The sequence below is a fragment of the Oncorhynchus keta genome, unplaced genomic scaffold, assembly GCF_023373465.1.
Source record: "Oncorhynchus keta strain PuntledgeMale-10-30-2019 unplaced genomic scaffold, Oket_V2 Un_scaffold_17407_pilon_pilon, whole genome shotgun sequence".
Lineage (NCBI taxonomy): Eukaryota > Metazoa > Chordata > Actinopteri > Salmoniformes > Salmonidae > Oncorhynchus > Oncorhynchus keta.
Genome location: NW_026290822.1, coordinates 303,139 through 320,775, shown reverse-complemented (window position 1 = coordinate 320,775; position 17,637 = coordinate 303,139). Strand labels below are relative to the sequence as shown.

At 43.8% G+C, this 17,637-nt stretch overlaps 1 protein-coding gene across 33 annotated transcripts in view; it reads right to left on the bottom strand.

Moving 5' to 3' along the window:
* The window catches only part of cars1 (cysteinyl-tRNA synthetase 1), a 31,704-nt gene that overhangs the window by 5,684 nt on the left and 8,383 nt on the right, over window positions 1-17,637 (bottom strand). For all 33 annotated transcript variants that reach the window (XR_008128628.1, XR_008128630.1, XR_008128633.1 and 30 more), the window contains 14 exons: window positions 15,979-16,070; window positions 15,207-15,295; window positions 13,659-13,755; window positions 13,464-13,562; window positions 13,056-13,205; window positions 12,531-12,671; window positions 11,943-12,031; window positions 10,266-10,387; window positions 9,932-10,173; window positions 3,911-4,040; window positions 3,693-3,796; window positions 1,573-1,670; window positions 855-1,044; window positions 361-429 (listed from right to left, as the gene is read on the bottom strand). Coding sequence is in view for 4 of the 33 variants with exons in the window: in XM_052514387.1 (XP_052370347.1) it covers window positions 361-429; window positions 855-1,044; window positions 1,573-1,670; window positions 3,693-3,796; window positions 3,911-4,040; window positions 9,932-10,173; window positions 10,266-10,387; window positions 11,943-12,031; window positions 12,531-12,671; window positions 13,056-13,205; window positions 13,464-13,562; window positions 13,659-13,755; window positions 15,207-15,295; window positions 15,979-16,070 (1,712 nt within the window). In the remaining 29 variants the exon portion in view is untranslated. The remainder of the gene's footprint in view (window positions 1-360; window positions 430-854; window positions 1,045-1,572; window positions 1,671-3,692; window positions 3,797-3,910; window positions 4,041-9,931; window positions 10,174-10,265; window positions 10,388-11,942; window positions 12,032-12,530; window positions 12,672-13,055; window positions 13,206-13,463; window positions 13,563-13,658; window positions 13,756-15,206; window positions 15,296-15,978; window positions 16,071-17,637) is intronic.

Genomic DNA, 17,637 nt, shown 5'->3' with positions numbered 1-17,637 from the left:
TGGCCAATCCCAACAGTAGATCATGTTGAAAGCACCTCGACTGCCGAGAAGCAGCCTGGTATCTCCAAGGCAATACTTACATCCACATGGTGACCATCTCCTCCTACTGGGAATCCAATAGCAGCCTGGTATCTCCAGGGCAATACTTACATCCACATGGTGACCATCTCCTCCTACTGGGAATCCAATAGCAGCCTGGTATCTCCAGGGCAATACTTACATCCACATGGTGACCATCTCCTCCTACTGGGAATCCAATAGCAGCCTGGTATCTCCAGGGCAATACTTACATCCACATGGTGACCATCTCCTCCTACTGGGAATCCAATAGCAGCCTGGTATCTCCAGGGCAATACTTACATCCACATGGTGACCATCTCCTCCCACTGGGAATCCAATAGGCTCGGCCCCTTCGATGGCCCCAAAGGTCTACAGCACAGACAGGGTTAGAGAACTTCATCAGAACAAAGGGATGTGGTCTCCTGATAAGTAAAAGGGACTGAATAGGTTTCTATCTTAGCTATAGTGGTGTAAATATCACGTGACCCAGTTTTCACTTTCCACATCGCCGCTTCTCGTTTGTAATACTGAATGTGTTCACGAGATTTATGTGATGGCACCGTTGTTTAGTCATGCCCTTCAAAATGGGTTTATCTGGAACAGCCCACTTCAGCTCTGCTCTTGTGAGTGTAATACTGGGGTGTATTCACTAGGAACCAAATGGAACCAAACGTAACGAAACAGGGAGGAACTGAATTTGTCCAATAGAAACTCATTTTGGTGGCAACAACATTTTGCAACAGTGTGCAATGAATGAATACACCCCCTGGTGTGCTGCACAAGCTCTCCCTCACCTTGAGCATGTCAGTCAGGTAGAGAGCGATGCTCTTCATCAGCATGCGGTTGGGCTGCAGCTTGGAGCTCTTCCTACTGGCTATGTAGGTGTTGCTCTGGGTTACCAGCGCCCTCATCTCCTCCATGGTGCTGCGCGTGTCCACGTTGTCACACAGCGCCGCGTGGACTGCTGCCTTCCTCTCATAGAAACTACAGACAGGGACAGTGGAGGAGTGGGCGGGGTTTACTCTCATAGAAACTACAGACAGGGACAATGGAGGAGTGGGCGGGGTTTACTCTCATAGAAACTACAGACAGGGACAATGGAGGAGTGGGCGGGGTTTACTCTCATAGAAACTACAGACAGGGACAGTGGAGGAGTGGGCGGGGTTTACTCTCATAGAAGCTAGACAGACAAGCCCTATGCTAGTGGGGGTTTACTCTCATAGAAACTACAGACAAGCCCAATGCTAGTGGGGGTTTCCTCTCTAGTCTACACATGGATCTGCCACCAGGGGGCAGTCATTCAGAACAGATGATTAAGTGGTACATTGTGTGAGTACTCCCTCACACCTGCAACACGGGTTTGTCATAAAACATGACATTACATGGAATGACTAATGACTACTAAGGTCATATCAGAACTCTTTACCAAAATCCTGTTATGAAGCTTGAAGCCTTCAGATGTTTCGAAACAAAGTCGTATCGATTATTAACACCAGGCTTGTGACCTCTCACCTCTCGTTGAGCTCCATCTCTGCTGCCTCCCACTTCTCAAACTGTCCGGTGACGTCACAGGGAGCTCGCAGAATGTCTTTGACGTTGAGGAAAAACTCCTGTTGAGGAGAGGAAGAGGACTAAATGAAAAACTCCTGTTGAGGAGAGGAAGAGGACTAAATGAAAAACTCCTGTTGAGGAGAGGAAGAGGACTAAATGAAAAACTCCTGTTGAGGAGAGGAAGAGGACTAAATGAAAAACTCCTGTTGAGGAGAGGAAGAGGACTAAATGAAAAACTCCTGTTGAGGAGAGGAAGAGGACTAAATGAAAAACTCCTGTTGAGGAGAGGAAGAGGACTAAATGAAAAACTCCTGTTGAGGAGAGGAGGAGGACTAAATGAAAAACTCCTGTTGAGGAGAGGAAGAGGACTAAATGAAAAACTCCTGTTGAGGAGAGGAGGAGGACTAAATGAAAAACTCCTGTTGAGGAGAGGAAGAGGACTAAATGAAAAACTCCTGTTGAGGAGAGGAAGAGGACTAAATGAAAAACTCCTGTTGAGGAGAGGACTAAATGAAAAACTCCTGTTGAGGAGAGGACTAAATGAAAAACTCCTGTTGAGGAGAGGAAGAGGACTAAATGAAAAACTCCTGTTGAGGAGAGGAAGAGGACTAAATGAAAAACTCCTGTTGAGGAGAGGAAGAGGACTAAATGAAAAACTCCTGTTGAGGAGAGGAAGAGGACTAAATGAAAAACTCCTGTTGAGGAGAGGAAGAGGACTAAATGAAAAACTCCTGTTGAGGAGAGGAGGACTAAATGAAAAACTCCTGTTGAGGAGAGGAAGAGGACTAAATGAAAAACTCCTGTTGAGGAGAGGAAGAGGACTAAATGAAAAACTCCTGTTGAGGAGAGGAAGAGGACTAAATGAAAAACTCCTGTTGAGGAGAGGAAGAGGACTAAATGAAAAACTCCTGTTGAGGAGAGGAAGAGGACTAAATGAAAACCTCCTGTTGAGGAGAGGAAGAGGACTAAATGAAAAAGAAAGTCCCCTTGTGGTCAGCGGACTCAAACAGGTGCACTTTGAGTCCTCCGAGCCGGAGAGTAGAAGAAAAACTAAAACAATTTCATGAAAATAAACACTCTGACGCTAACACGCTAACACGCTAACACGCTAGCTGCTCCTGTACACTTCCAGTCTGCAGACAGGGACAATGGAGGAGTTGGCGATGGCCCTATCAGAGCCGGCGCCAGAATGAATCAGTTGGACAGGCATTTGACTTCCACAATTGACAGAGATGCGCTCCAACACCCCTCTGTCTAAGTATGTTTAACCCATGTATCTGATGCTATCTGGCCATCTGGTCATAATTTTCTTTTATGGGTTTTATAGTATAGTAGTAAATGTGGCATGAATACAACCAGTCATGATGTTTTCATCCGATTGTTAAACAAATCACTTTTTAAAAAAGTAGGTTACCTACTTTAAGGTAACCTTTAGGTTACCTGTACATTTGTCCCAAATAATTATTCGGGGCGGCAGGGTAGCCTAGTGGTTAGAGCGTTGGACTAGTAACCGGAAGGTTGCAAGTTCAAACCCCTGAGCTGACAAGGTACAAATCTGTCGTTCTGCCCCTGAACAGGCAGTTAACCCACTGTTCCTAGGTCGTCATTGAAAATAAGAATTTGTTCTTAACTGACTTGCCTAGTTAAATAAAAAGGTAAAATAAAAATGACAGCATTCGAACAGTGCACCGGGCAACTTTCCTTCAAGTGTCTGAAACTATCTCACCGGAGAAAACATCTCAGCAGGCTCCTTCTTATATGTAGCCCAGGTATCTGATGCAGTCTGGCCCCAAAAAATGATAACATGGGCCACACATACTGAGACAGAGGTCCGCTCGTTAGCGCCCGTCACTCAAATAAATCATTAACATTGAAATATTTTATTTAGACGGGCAAGGAGGTACGGTAGTAAGGAGGTACGGTAGTGTGGGCCAAGCCCCCTAAGACCTGCCCATAACGCAGGCCCTGGGCTCCAGAAACTACCTTCAAACAAGAGACATAAAAGGACTTAGATGCCAAAATGTTGACCTACCCGTTTAAGAATATATAGAGAAGTACCTCTAGGCTATATGATCACTTACATTCAGGAATTTCTCGTAGTGGACAGCCGACTCCATGGTGTTGGAGGAGTAATCCAGGGTGTCCTTCCAGGAATGCATCAGGAAGGCTAGACGGAGCTGCCGAGCTGAGGGGAACACACAGAGAACAGCTGTTAGCTTGCACACACACACATACACACTCCTGACACCCACATTAACATAATGCTATTGTTTTAATGGCTACTGAGAAGTTTCTTCACCTGTGTTCTTCGCCAGGGCATCCTTGATGGTGATGAAGTTCTTGAGAGATTTGGACATCTTGCAGCCTGCGATGGTCAGGTGACCCGTGTGCAGGAAGTAGCGAACCCAGTGGTCATTCTCAAAGTAAGCCTGCATGGACAGGTATCCTGCTTGTTATTCAACTTGAATACTACGGTTACATTTCAGTTCCCTACCCTTCTCCCCCGAAGTGTACACTCCTTCACTCGCCCTTGTGGACTTTGCTGCTACTATAGGCCAATGCTTTCAAATCCTAGAGGGGGAGTGAACAAGTGCACACTTAGAGTGCACAAACAGATCACTGTCCATGTCATAGAAACAGACCACCGTCCATGTCATAGAAACAGACCACTGTCCATGTCATAGAAACAGACCACCGTCCATGTCATAGAAACAGACCACCGTCCATGTCATAGAAACAGACCACCGTCCATGTCATAGAAACAGACCACTGTCCATGTCATAGAAACAGACCACTGTCCATGTCATAGAAACAGACCACTGTCCATGTCATAGAAACAGACCACTGTCCATGTCATAGAAACAGACCACTGTCCATGTCATAGAAACAGACCACTGTCCATGTCATAGAAACAGACCACTGTCCATGTCATAGAAACAGACCACTGTCCATGTCCATGTCATAGAAACAGACCACTGTCCATGTCATAGAAACAGACCACTGTCCATGTCATAGAAACAGATCACTGTCCATGTCATAGAAACAGACCACTGTCCATGTCATAGAAACAGACCACTGTCCATGTCATAGAAACAGACCACTGTCCATGTCATAGAAACAGACCACTGTCCATGTCATAGAAACATATCACTGTCCATGTCATAGAAACAGACCACTGTCCATGTCATAGAAACAGACCACTGTCCATGTCATAGAAACAGATCACTGTCCATGTCATAGAAACAGACCACTGTCCATGTCATAGAAACAGACCACTGTCATGTCATAGAAACAGACCACTCACTGTCATGTCATAGAAACAGACCACTGTCCATGTCATAGAAACAGACCACTGTCCATGTCATAGAAACAGACCACTGTCCATGTCATAGAAACAGACCACTGTCCATGTCATAGAAACAGACCACTGTCCATGTCATAGAAACAGACCACTGTCCATGTCATAGAAACAGACCACTGTCCATGTCATAGAAACAGACCACTGTCCATGTCATAGAAACAGACCACTGTCCATGTCATAGAAACAGACCACTGTCCATGTCATAGAAACAGACCACCATGTCATAGAAACATGTCCATGTCATAGAAACAGACCACTGTCCATGTCATAGAAACAGACCACTGTCCATGTCATAGAAACAGACCACTGTCCATGTCATAGAAACAGACCACTGTCCATGTCATAGAAACAGACCACTGTCCATGTCATAGAAACAGACCACTGTCCATGTCATAGAAACAGATCACTGTCCATGTCCATGTCATAGAAACAGACCACTGTCCATGTCCATGTCATAGAAACAGACCACTGTCCATGTCATAGAAACAGACCACTGTCCATGTCCATGTCATAGAAACAGACCACTGTCCATGTCCATGTCATAGAAACAGACCACTGTCCATGTCATAGAAACAGACAGACACTGTCCATGTCATAGAAACAGACCACTGTCCATGTCATAGAAACAGACCACTGTCCATGTCATAGAAACAGACCACTGTCCATGTCATAGAAACAGACCACTGTCCATGTCATAGAAACAGACCACTGTCCATGTCATAGAAACAGACCACTGTCCATGTCATAGAAACAGACCACTGTCCATGTCATAGAAACAGATCACTGTCCATGTCATAGAAACAGATCACTGTCCGTGTCATAGAAACAGACCACTGTCCGTGTCATATGAAACAGACCACTGTCCATGTCCATGTCATAGAAACAGACCACTGTCCATGTCATAGAAACAGACCACTGTCCATGTCATAAAACAGACCACTGTCCATGTCAGACCACTAGTCAAAAACAGACCACTGTCCATGTCATAGAAACAGACATGTCCATGTCATAGAAACAGACCACTGTCCATGATCACAGAGACAGACCACTGTCCATGTCCATGTCATAGAAACAGACCACTGTCCATGTCCATGTCATAGAAACAGACCACTGTCCATGTCATAGAAACAGACCACTGTCCATGTCATAGAAACAGACCACTGTCCATGTCATAGAAACAGACCACTGTCCATGTCATAGAAACAGATCACTGTCCATGTCATAGAAACAGACCACTGTCCATGTCCATGTCATAGAGAACAGACCACTGTCCATGTCCATGTCATAGAAACAGACCACTGTCCATGTCATAGAAACAGACCACTGTCCATGTCATAGAAAGACCACTACCCACTGTCCATGTCATAGAAACAGACCACTGTCCATGTCATAGAAACAGACCACTGTCCATGTCCATGTCAGAAACAGACCACTGTCCATGTCATAGAAACAGACCACTGTCCATGTCCATGTCATAGAAACAGACCACTGTCCATGTCAGACAATGTCTAGAAACAGACCACTGTCCATGTCATAGAAACAGACCACTGTCCATGTCATAGAAACAGACCACTGTCCATGTCATAGAAACAGACCACTGTCCATGTCATAGAAACAGACCACTGTCCATGTCATAGAAACAGACCACTGTCCATGTCATAGAAACATGTCCATGTCAAAACAGACCACTGTCCATGTAAAACAGAGAAACAGACCACTGTCCATGTCATAGAAACAGACCACTGTCCATGTCATAGAAACAGACCACTGTCCATGTCATAGAAACAGACCACTGTCCATGTCATAGAAACAGACCACTGTCCATGTCATAGAAACAGACCACTGTCCATGTCATAGAAACAGACCACTGTCCATGTCATAGAAACAGACCACTGTCCATGTCATAGAAACAGACCACTGTCCATGTCATAGAAACAGACCACTGTCCATGTCATAGAAACAGACCACTGTCCATGTCATAGAAACAGACCACTGTCCATGTCATAGAAACAGACCACTGTCCATGTCATAGAAACAGACCACTGTCCATGTCATAAACAGACCACTGTCCATGTCATAGAAACAGACCACTGTCCATGTCATAGAAACAGATCACTGTCCATGTCATAGAAACAGACCACCGTCCATGTCCAGACCACTGTCATAGAAACAGACCACTGTCCATGTCATAGAAACAGATCACTGTCCATGTCATAGAAACAGATCACATGTCCATGTCATAGAAACAGATGTCCATGTCCATAGAAACAGACCACTGTCCATGTCATAGAAACAGATCACTGTCCATGTCATAGAAACAGATCACTGTCCATGTCATAGAAACAGACCACTGTCCATGTCATAGAAACAGACCACTGTCCATGTCATAGAAACAGACCACATGAAACAGAACTCCATGTCATAGAAACAGACCACTGTCCATGTCATAGAAACAGACCACCGTCCATGTCATAGAAACAGACCACCGTCCATGTCATAGAAACAGACCACCGTCCATGTCATAGAAACAGATCACTGTCCATGTCATAGAAACATATCACTGTCCATGTCATAGAAACAGACCACTGTCCATGTCATAGAAACAGACCACTGTCCATGTCATAGAAACAGACCACTGTCCATGTCATAGAAACAGACCACTGTCCATGTCATAGAAACAGACCACTGTCCATGTCATAGAAACAGACCACTGTCCATGTCATAGAAACAGACCACTGTCCATGTCATAGAAACAGACCACTGTCCATGTCAGAAACAGACCACTGTCCATGTCATAGAAACAGACCACTGTCCATGTCATAGAAACAGACCACTGAAACAGACCACTGTCCATGTCATAGAAACAGACCACTGTCCATGTCATAGAAACAGACCACTGTCCATGTCATAGAAACAGACCACTGTCCATGTCATAGAAACAGACCACTCACAGATGTCCATGTCATAAAACAGATCACTGTCCATGTCATAGAAACAGATCACTGTCCATGTCATAGAAACAGATCACCGTCCATGTCCATGTCATAGAAACAGATCACCGTCCATGTCCATGTCATAGAAACAGACCACTGTCCATGTCATAGAAACAGATCACTGTCCATGTCATAGAAACAGATCACTGTCCATGTCATAGAAACAGATCACTGTCCATGTCATAGAAACAGATCACTGTCCATGTCATAGAAACAGACCACTGTCCATGTCATAGAAACAGACCACTGTCCATGTCATAGAAACAGACCACTGTCCATGTCATAGAAACAGACCACTGTCCATGTCCATGTCATAGAAACAGACCACTGTCCATGTCCATGTCATAGAAACAGACCACTGTCCATGTCATAGAAACAGACCACTGTCCATGTCATAGAAACAGATCACTGTCCATGTCATAGAAACAGATCACTGTCCATGTCATAGAAACAGATCACTGTCCATGTCATAGAAACAGACCACTGTCCATGTCATAGAAACAGACCACTGTCCATGTCCATGTCATAGAAACAGACCACTGTCCATGTCATAGAAACAGATCACTGTCCATGTCATAGAAACAGATCACTGTCCATGTCATAGAAACAGATCACTGTCCATGTCATAGAAACAGACCACTGTCCATGTCATAGAAACAGACCACTGTCCATGTCATAGAAACAGACCACTGTCCATGTCATAGAAACAGACCACTGTCCATGTCATAGAAACAGACCACTGTCCATGTCATAGAAACAGACCACTGTCCATGTCATAGAAACAGACCACTGTCCATGTCATAGAAACAGACCACTGTCCATGTCATAGAAACAGACCACTGTCCATGTCATAGAAACAGACCACTGTCCATGTCATAGAAACAGTCACTGTCCATGTCATAGAAACAGACCACTGTCCATGTCATAGAAACAGATCACTGTCCATGTCATAGAAACAGATCACTGTCCATGTCATAGAAACAGATCACTGTCCATGTCATAGAAACAGATCACTGTCCATGTCATAGAAACAGATCACTGTCCATGTCATAGAAACAGATCACTGTCCATGTCATAGAAACAGATCACTGTCCATGTCATAGAAACAGATCACTGTCCATGTCATAGAAACAGACCACTGTCCATGTCATAGAAACAACAGATCACTGTCCATGTCATAGAAACAGACCACTGTCCATGTCATAGAAACAGACCACTGTCCATGTCATAGAAACAGACCACTGTCCATGTCATAGAAACAGACCACTGTCCATGTCATAGAAACAGACCACTGTCCATGTCATAGAAACAGACCACTGTCCATGTCATAGAAACAGACCACTGTCCATGTCATAGAAACAGACCACTGTCCATGTCATAGAAACAGACCACTGTCCATGTCATAGAAACAGACCACTGTCCATGTCATAGAAACAGACCACTGTCCATGTCATAGAAACAGACCACTGTCCATGTCATAGAAACAGATCACTGTCCATGTCATAGAAACAGATCACTGTCCATGTCATAGAAACAGATCACTGTCCATGTCATAGAAACAGACCACTGTCCATGTCATAGAAACAGACCACTGTCCATGTCATAGAAACAGACCACTGTCCATGTCATAGAAACAGATCACTGTCCATGTCATAGAAACAGATCACTGTCCATGTCATAGAAACAGATCACTGTCCATGTCATAGAAACAGATCACTGTCCATGTCATAGAAACAGATCACTGTCCATGTCATAGAAACAGACCACTGTCCATGTCATAGAAACAGACCACTGTCCATGTCCATGTCATAGAAACAGACCACTGTCCATGTCATAGAAACAGATCACTGTCCATGTCATAGAAACAGATCACTGTCCATGTCATAGAAACAGACCACTGTCCATGTCATAGAAACATATCACTGTCCATGTCATAGAAACAGATCACTCGAGACGAAACCCTTACCTCGGACTGAGCCAACTCATTATCGTGATGGGGGAATCGGAGGTCAAAGCCTCCCCCGTGGATGTCCATGGACTCTCCCAAGATGGAACCAGCCATAGCGGAACATTCGATATGCCAGCCAGGCCGTCCCTTTCCCCAGGGTGAGTCCCAGGACGGCTCCCCCGGCTTAGAGGCCTTCCACAGGGCAAAGTCATTCTGCGACCTCTTCTCACTGAGCTGGTCTGCTGAGACACTCAGATCTCCTGCAGGACACAGAGGACGACCAATAACTCACATACATTGTATCACTTTGGGTTTTTAAAAAAAGCTCTTTATAAATGATTGATATTATTACCCTCTCCCTCCTGCAGAGCTTTCATGTCGCCGACCGCCTCAGGTACCAGCTTGCCGTACGCGTGCTTCTGGCTGGTGGCAAACTTGGCTGTGTCAAAATAAACTGAACCGTTGGACTCGTACCTGCCGACGGGAAAATCAAAAGAACCCGACAGAGACAGAAGGATGAACTGAGAGTTGTTTTAAAACTAATTAGAGGAGGGGGGCCTGAATGATAACAGAGACAGAAGGATGAACTGAGAGTTGTTTTAAAACTAATTAGAGGAGGGGGGCCTGAATGATAACAGAGACAGAAGGATGAACTGAGAGTTGTTTTAAAACTAATTAGAGGAGGGGGGCCTGAATGATAACAGAGACAGAAGGATGAACTGAGAGTTGTTTTAAAACTAATTAGAGGAGGGGGGCCTGAATGATAACAGAGACAGAAGGATGAACTGAGAGTTGTTTTAAAACTAATTAGAGGGGGGCCTGAATGATAACAGAGACAGAAGGATGAACTGAGAGTTGTTTTAAAACTAATTAGAGGAGGGGGCCTGAATGATAACAGAGACAGAAGGATGAACTGAGAGTTGTTTTAAAACTAATTAGAGGAGGGGGCCTGAATGATAACAGAGACAGAAGGATGAACTGAGAGTTGTTTTAAAACTAATTAGAGGAGGGGGCCTGAATGATAACAGAGACAGAAGGATGAACTGAGAGTTGTTTTAAAACTAATTAGAGGAGGGGGCCTGAATGATAACAGAGACAGAAGGATGAACTGAGAGTTGTTTTAAAACTAATTAGAGGAGGGGGGCCTGAATGATAACAGAGACAGAAGGATGAACTGAGAGTTGTTTTAAAACTAATTAGAGGAGGGGGCCTGAATGATAACAGACAGACAGAAGGATGAACTGAGAGTTGTTTTAAAACTAATTAGAATAGGGGGCTGAATGATAACAGAGACAGAAGGATGAACTGAGAGTTGTTTTAAAACTAATTAGAGGAGGGGGGCCTGAATGATAACAGAGACAGAAGGATGAACTGAGAGTTGTTTTAAAACTAATTAGAGGAGGGGGGCCTGAATGATAACAGAGACAGAAGGATGAACTGAGAGTTGTTTTAAAACTAATTAGAGGAGGGGGCTGAATGATAACAGAGACAGAAGGATGAACTGAGAGTTGTTTTTAAACTAATTAGAGGAGGGGGGCCTGAATGATAACAGAGACAGAAGGATGAACTGAGAGTTGTTTTAAAACTAATTAGAGGAGGGGGGCCTGAATGATAACAGAGACAGAAGGATGAACTGAGAGTTGTTTTAAAACTAATTAGAGGAGGGGGGCCTGAATGATAACAGAGACAGAAGGATGAACTGAGAGTTGTTTTAAAACTAATTAGAGGGGGGCCTGAATGATAACAGAGACAGAAGGATGAACTGAGAGTTGTTTTAAAACTAATTAGAGGAGGGGGGCCTGAATGATAACAGAGACAGAAGGATGAACTGAGAGTTGTTTTAAAACTAATTAGAGGAGGGGGGCCTGAATGATAACAGAGACAGAAGGATGAACTGAGAGTTGTTTTAAAACTAATTAGAGGAGGGGGGCCTGAATGATAACAGAGACAGAAGGATGAACTGAGAGTTGTTTTAAAACTAATTAGAGGAGGGGGGCCTGAATGATAACAGAGACCATCTCTCCCTTACCCGAAGCCATTGTCTAGGATCTTCTTCACAAAGTCCACGATCTCTGGGCAGTACTCGCTGACGCGGGTGAGTACGTCTGGGGGAAGAACCTAGGGGGGTTAAACACAGAAGAGGTGGGGGAATCAGTCATCAGTCATTTTAATCATCAGATTGGCACTAGAAATTTAGTCATTTTAATAGTAAAATAGGATTAACAATTAGAAATATTCATGTTATATTACTGCTAAAATACTGTATGGTTTATGAGACAGGGCCCTGTGTTTTTTACATTATCGTGTGACATAAGACTTGATCCTGTGTTTTAACTCTTATCCAGAAATGAGAAGACATTATCTGAGGATGGTGCTGAACCACCGGACATAAAAACAACAGAGGACAGTTTGATAAAAACACCTTCAATTAAATAAAAAGGATCAAATTCAGGTCATGTGACACAATAGTTGTGTGCTTCCACCTACATTCATGACGACTCATCTGATAATGAGCATTGACACTAGAAAAGTTCATAGTAAAATACAATTAACAATTAATTATAAATATAAATGTTATATGAATGATAAAATATGGGTTGTGTGTGCTTCCACCTACATTCAAGGCGTCCATGTCGTTGTGGTACTCCCCTTCCCAGAACTTTGGAAGAAGAGAGAAGATGGAGTTCTCGGTCACCTGACTGCCAAATTGAGCATCCAACCAATCAGACAGCAGGTCTTTGGCCTTCTCCAGTAACACCTTCAAAAAGAACCAAAAGAACACATTTGACTTCGGTTGTCTCTGGTGTTCTTTTTCCTACAGTGTCGTCGCACGGGAGGTTGGTGTCACCTTAATCAGGGAGGACAGGCTGGTGGTAATGACTGGAGCGGAATCAGTGGAATGGTATCAAACACACCCAACACATGGTTTCCATGGTTTCCAGGTGTTTCCATGGTTTCCAGGTGTTTGATGCCATTCCACGTGATCCGTTCCGGGCCATTATCATGAGCCTGTCCTCCCCTCGACTGTGTCTAGACAATCAAATGTGACTTGACTAGGTAACTCAGTCCAAACCTCTGGGAGTGTATTAGACTTGTCAGGAACCGTAGAGATCCATGTTGTACAGCAGGGAGGAGATCTTACCTGAGCCAGGCGTTGTATGTCAGCCTCCCCAGCCTTGCTCTCCACCGCCCCCTGCAGGGGTCCCAGAGCAGCAGCGACGGCAGAGTCCAGCCTCTCCAGCATCTGTTTCTTGTCTGGGTCTGTGGTCTCGGCCAGCTTGGCCTGGAAGGGCTGCAAATGATATGGAGTGAATGGGATGTTAGAGGTTGTAATGTGGCACCCAGCGCCCAAGTTCACCACTCTCTCTATATATATGGGACGGTTCATTCTCACCCCCCCCCCATTACAGAGGTGGACTTTAGAACCTGAGAGTATGCCCAGGACATGCCACTGGTCCACAGATGACCAATCACGTAGCCACACCTGTAAATAATGACAGATTCATATGTCATGAACTTTCTAGACACTATAAAGAGTTTGATGTCTTACCCCTCTGGCACTAAGGACATCCTGCAGTACCTGGGCAGCCGCTGGCTTCTTCTCTCTGTACTGTTCCAGCAGGTAGTTCTGTCTGGCCCGCCTGATGATCTGACACACAGACAAATGATCGCTGACCATTCAGCCAACGGTTCAGTTTTCACAACAGAAGGGCGAGACATGTCGTTTTGTACCACTGCTGGTTACCTTGTCGTCTATGTCCGTAATGTTCATGCAGTAGAACACGTCATATTTGAAATAGTTCATCAGAATCCTTCGGAGGATATCAAAAGATATGTAAGATCTGAAAAACAAAAAGGGATCAAATCATTTGATTTGGACGCACATCTTAACACCTAAACACTGAAACTGATCTAAAAGGTTCTACAGCAGGAAATAGTGTTCGTTCTAGACTATTATTTTCCAGAACCAGTTATAGCCAGAAGCCTGAATCTAATGTGACCAGCTAGGACCATTTATGGTTATACTACCGTATTACTGGAAAAGGTTGACTTGCGCTTTCGCTTTCACAATGAATGTCCCCTTTCACTGTACCTTTCACAATGAATGTCCCCTTTCACTGCACCCATCCGGTGTATGTGACAATACATCTATCATTATTATAATCTTCTGGATAAGAGCGTCTGCTAAATGACTTAAATGTAAATGTAAATGAGTCATGACAAGCGATGGAGACAGTAGCTAGGAGTATTCTGTGAAAATAGTCATTACCGTGGTGTACCGAGCATCACGAAGCCAAGGGCAACGGTCAGGAATATTTTATATTGGGCTATAGACTAAACCTATTGGACTATAGACTATACCTATTGTACTATAGACTAAACCTATTGGACTATAGACTAAACCTATTGGACTATAGACTATACCTATTGGACTATAGACTAAACCTATTGGACTATAGACTACACCTATTGGACTATAGACTAAACCTATTGGACTAAATCTATTGGACTATAGACTATACCTATTGGACTAAACCTATTGGACTATAGACTAAACCTATTGAACTAAACCTATTGGACTATAGACTAAACCTATTGGACTATAGACTACACCTATTGGACTAAACCTATTGGACTATAGACTATACCTATTGGACTATAGACTATACCTATTGGACTAAACCTATTGGACTATAGACTAAACCTATTGAACTAAACCTATTGGACTATAGACTATACCTATTGGACTACACCTATTGGACTAAACCTATTGGACTATAGACTACACCTATTGGACTACACCTATTGGACTAAACCTATTGGACTATAGACTATACCTATTGGACTAAACCACCTATTGGACTATAGACTATACCTATTGGACTAAACCTATTGGACTATAGACTATACCTATTGGACTACACCTATTGGACTATACCTATTGGACTACACCTATTGGACTATAGACTAAACCTATTGAACTATAGACTAAACCTATTGGACTATAGACTACACCTATTGTACTATAGACTACACCTATTGGACTAAACCTATTGGACTATAGACTATACCTATTGGACTACACCTATTGGACTATAGACTATACCTATTGGACTAAACCTATTGGACTATAGACTATACCTATTGGACTACACCTATTGGACTATAGACTACACCTATTGTACTATAGACTACACCTATTGGACTAAACATATTGGAGTAAACAGCTCTTTGCTGTGAGGTGTGGCCGTCACAAACTGCTCGTCTTGTTATTTCCTGAAGTGAACTTTACCTGGCATGTCCCATGTGAGAGGCATCATAGACAGTGGGTCCGCAGCAGTACCACGACACCTTGTTTCCATTCTGGGGAACAAACAGCTCCTGCAATAACAACAGTCTGGTATTAATTACAGTACATTTAGCAGACACTTTTATCCAATAATAACAGTCTGGTATTAATTACAGTACATTTAGCAGACACTTTTATCCAATAATAACAGTCTGGTATTAATTACAGTACATTTAGCAGAGACTTTTATCCAATAATAACAGTCTGGTATTAATTACAGTACATTTAGCAGACACTTTTATCCAATAATAACAGTCTGGTATTAATTACAGTACATTTAGCAGACACTTTTATCCAATAATAACAGTCTGGTATTAATTAACTTTTATCCAATAATAACAGTCTGGTATTAATTACAGTACATTTAGCAGACACTTTTATCCAATAATAACAGTCTGGTATTAATTACAGTACATTTAGCAGACACTTTTATCCAATAATAACAGTCTGGTATTAATAACAGTACATTTAGCAGACACTTTTATCCAAAGCGACAGTCATGCGTACATTCTATGTATGGTCTTTGGAATCGAACCCACTACCCTGGCGTCACAAGTGCCATGCTCTACCAACTGAGCTGCAGAGATGGGATCTAAATGTAAACCTTTATGTTGTACATTGACATCCAGTGTCCTTCTTTCCTATTTGATCAGAAGGATTCAGCCATCCAAAATGGCTCTCAAACGAGCAAAACAAAAGAAGGTCAACATGTCACCTTGGTGCGTGTGAGGCTGTTGTAGAGTCGCAGCTTTGGCAGGTTGGACCCGGCTGGGGCAGACCAGGGGTGCTGGACCCTCTTTCCCTTTACTAAAAAAACAGAGGACATATTTAATAACAACATTAGGCAAACTTTTCTCTGAGAGGACAAACTTGATTTGAGCGGGCAACTGTCTCAGGGTATGCAAGCCACCACTGAAGCACAGGACATATGGAATTGAACAACCACCCCTGGTCTCCAGAGCAAAACACCATCAGTCTGATGATTCTAGAGCACAGGAACACCATTTGATGACAACCACCCCTTCTGAGCACAGGAACACCATGCAGTCTGATGACAACCACCCCTGGTCTCCAGAGCACAGGAACACCATGCAGTCTGAGACACCACCCCTGGTCTCCAGATTCTGATGGCAACCACCCCTGGTCTCCAGAGCACAGGAACACCATGCAGTCTGATGACAACCACCCCTGGTCTCCAGAGCACAGGAACACCATGCAGTCTGATGACAACCACCCTGGTCTCCAGACAGGAACACAATGCAGTCTGATGACAACCACCCCTGGTCTCCAGACAGGAACACCATGCAGTCTGATGACAACCACCCCTGGTCTCCAGAGCACAGGAACACCATGCAGTCTGATGACAACCACCCCTGGTCTCCAGACAGGAACACCATGCAGTCTGATGACAACCACCCCTGGTCTCCAGAGCACAGGAACACCATGCAGTCTGATGACAACCACCCCTGGTCTCCAGAGCACAGGAACACCATGCAGTCTGTGGGCCTTCATCAAAGATTACAGGCCTGCTACCAGTAGACTTAGTTTGCGTGGGGTGAGGTGTGGAAAGCAACACACTAGCTAGCCCTCAAAGTGCGTGTCAAAAACAAAACACAAAACCCACACAGGAAGGAACACAAGTGTGATGAAAAAATAAATCAAACAATTCCGGGATGGGAAAGAGTCCAGTGATACCATCAAACGGTGGTCCTCCTGCCACTAGCCGTTAACACTGACAAATCAATACAGGACTAAAAGACAGTTAAGACTTCGATGATTGCAAAACGCTAATCATGCAAATGTTATTATGGGTCCATATTGAACAGGGGCTTGGGCTATATCTGACACTATGAGTCCATATTGAACAGGGGCTTGGGCTATATCTGACACTATGAGTCCATATTGAACAGGGGCTTGGGAAATATCTGACACTATGAGTCCATATTGAACAGGGCCATGGACAATATCTGACACTACAAGTCCATATTGAACAGGGGCTTGGCCTATATCTGACACTATGAGTCCATATTGAACAGGGGCTTAGCCTATATCTGACACTATGAGTCCATATTGAACAGGGGCTTGGCCTATATCTGACACTATTAAGCTTCTATGAAGCTCTTGCCCAATATACTGCTCCTGAAATAATGAAGGAGAGGCCCACCAGCTTTAAATGTAGCAGCTCATTTTAGAGGGTCTGTCAGCAGAACACAAGGGTATTGCCAGAATCCTGAATCTAATGTGACCAGCAAGTACCATTTATGGTTATACTACCGTATTACTGGAAAAGGGTGAATTGCGCTTTCGCTTTCACAATGAATGTCCCCTTTCACTGCACCTTTCACAATGAATGTCCCCTTTCACTGTACCCATC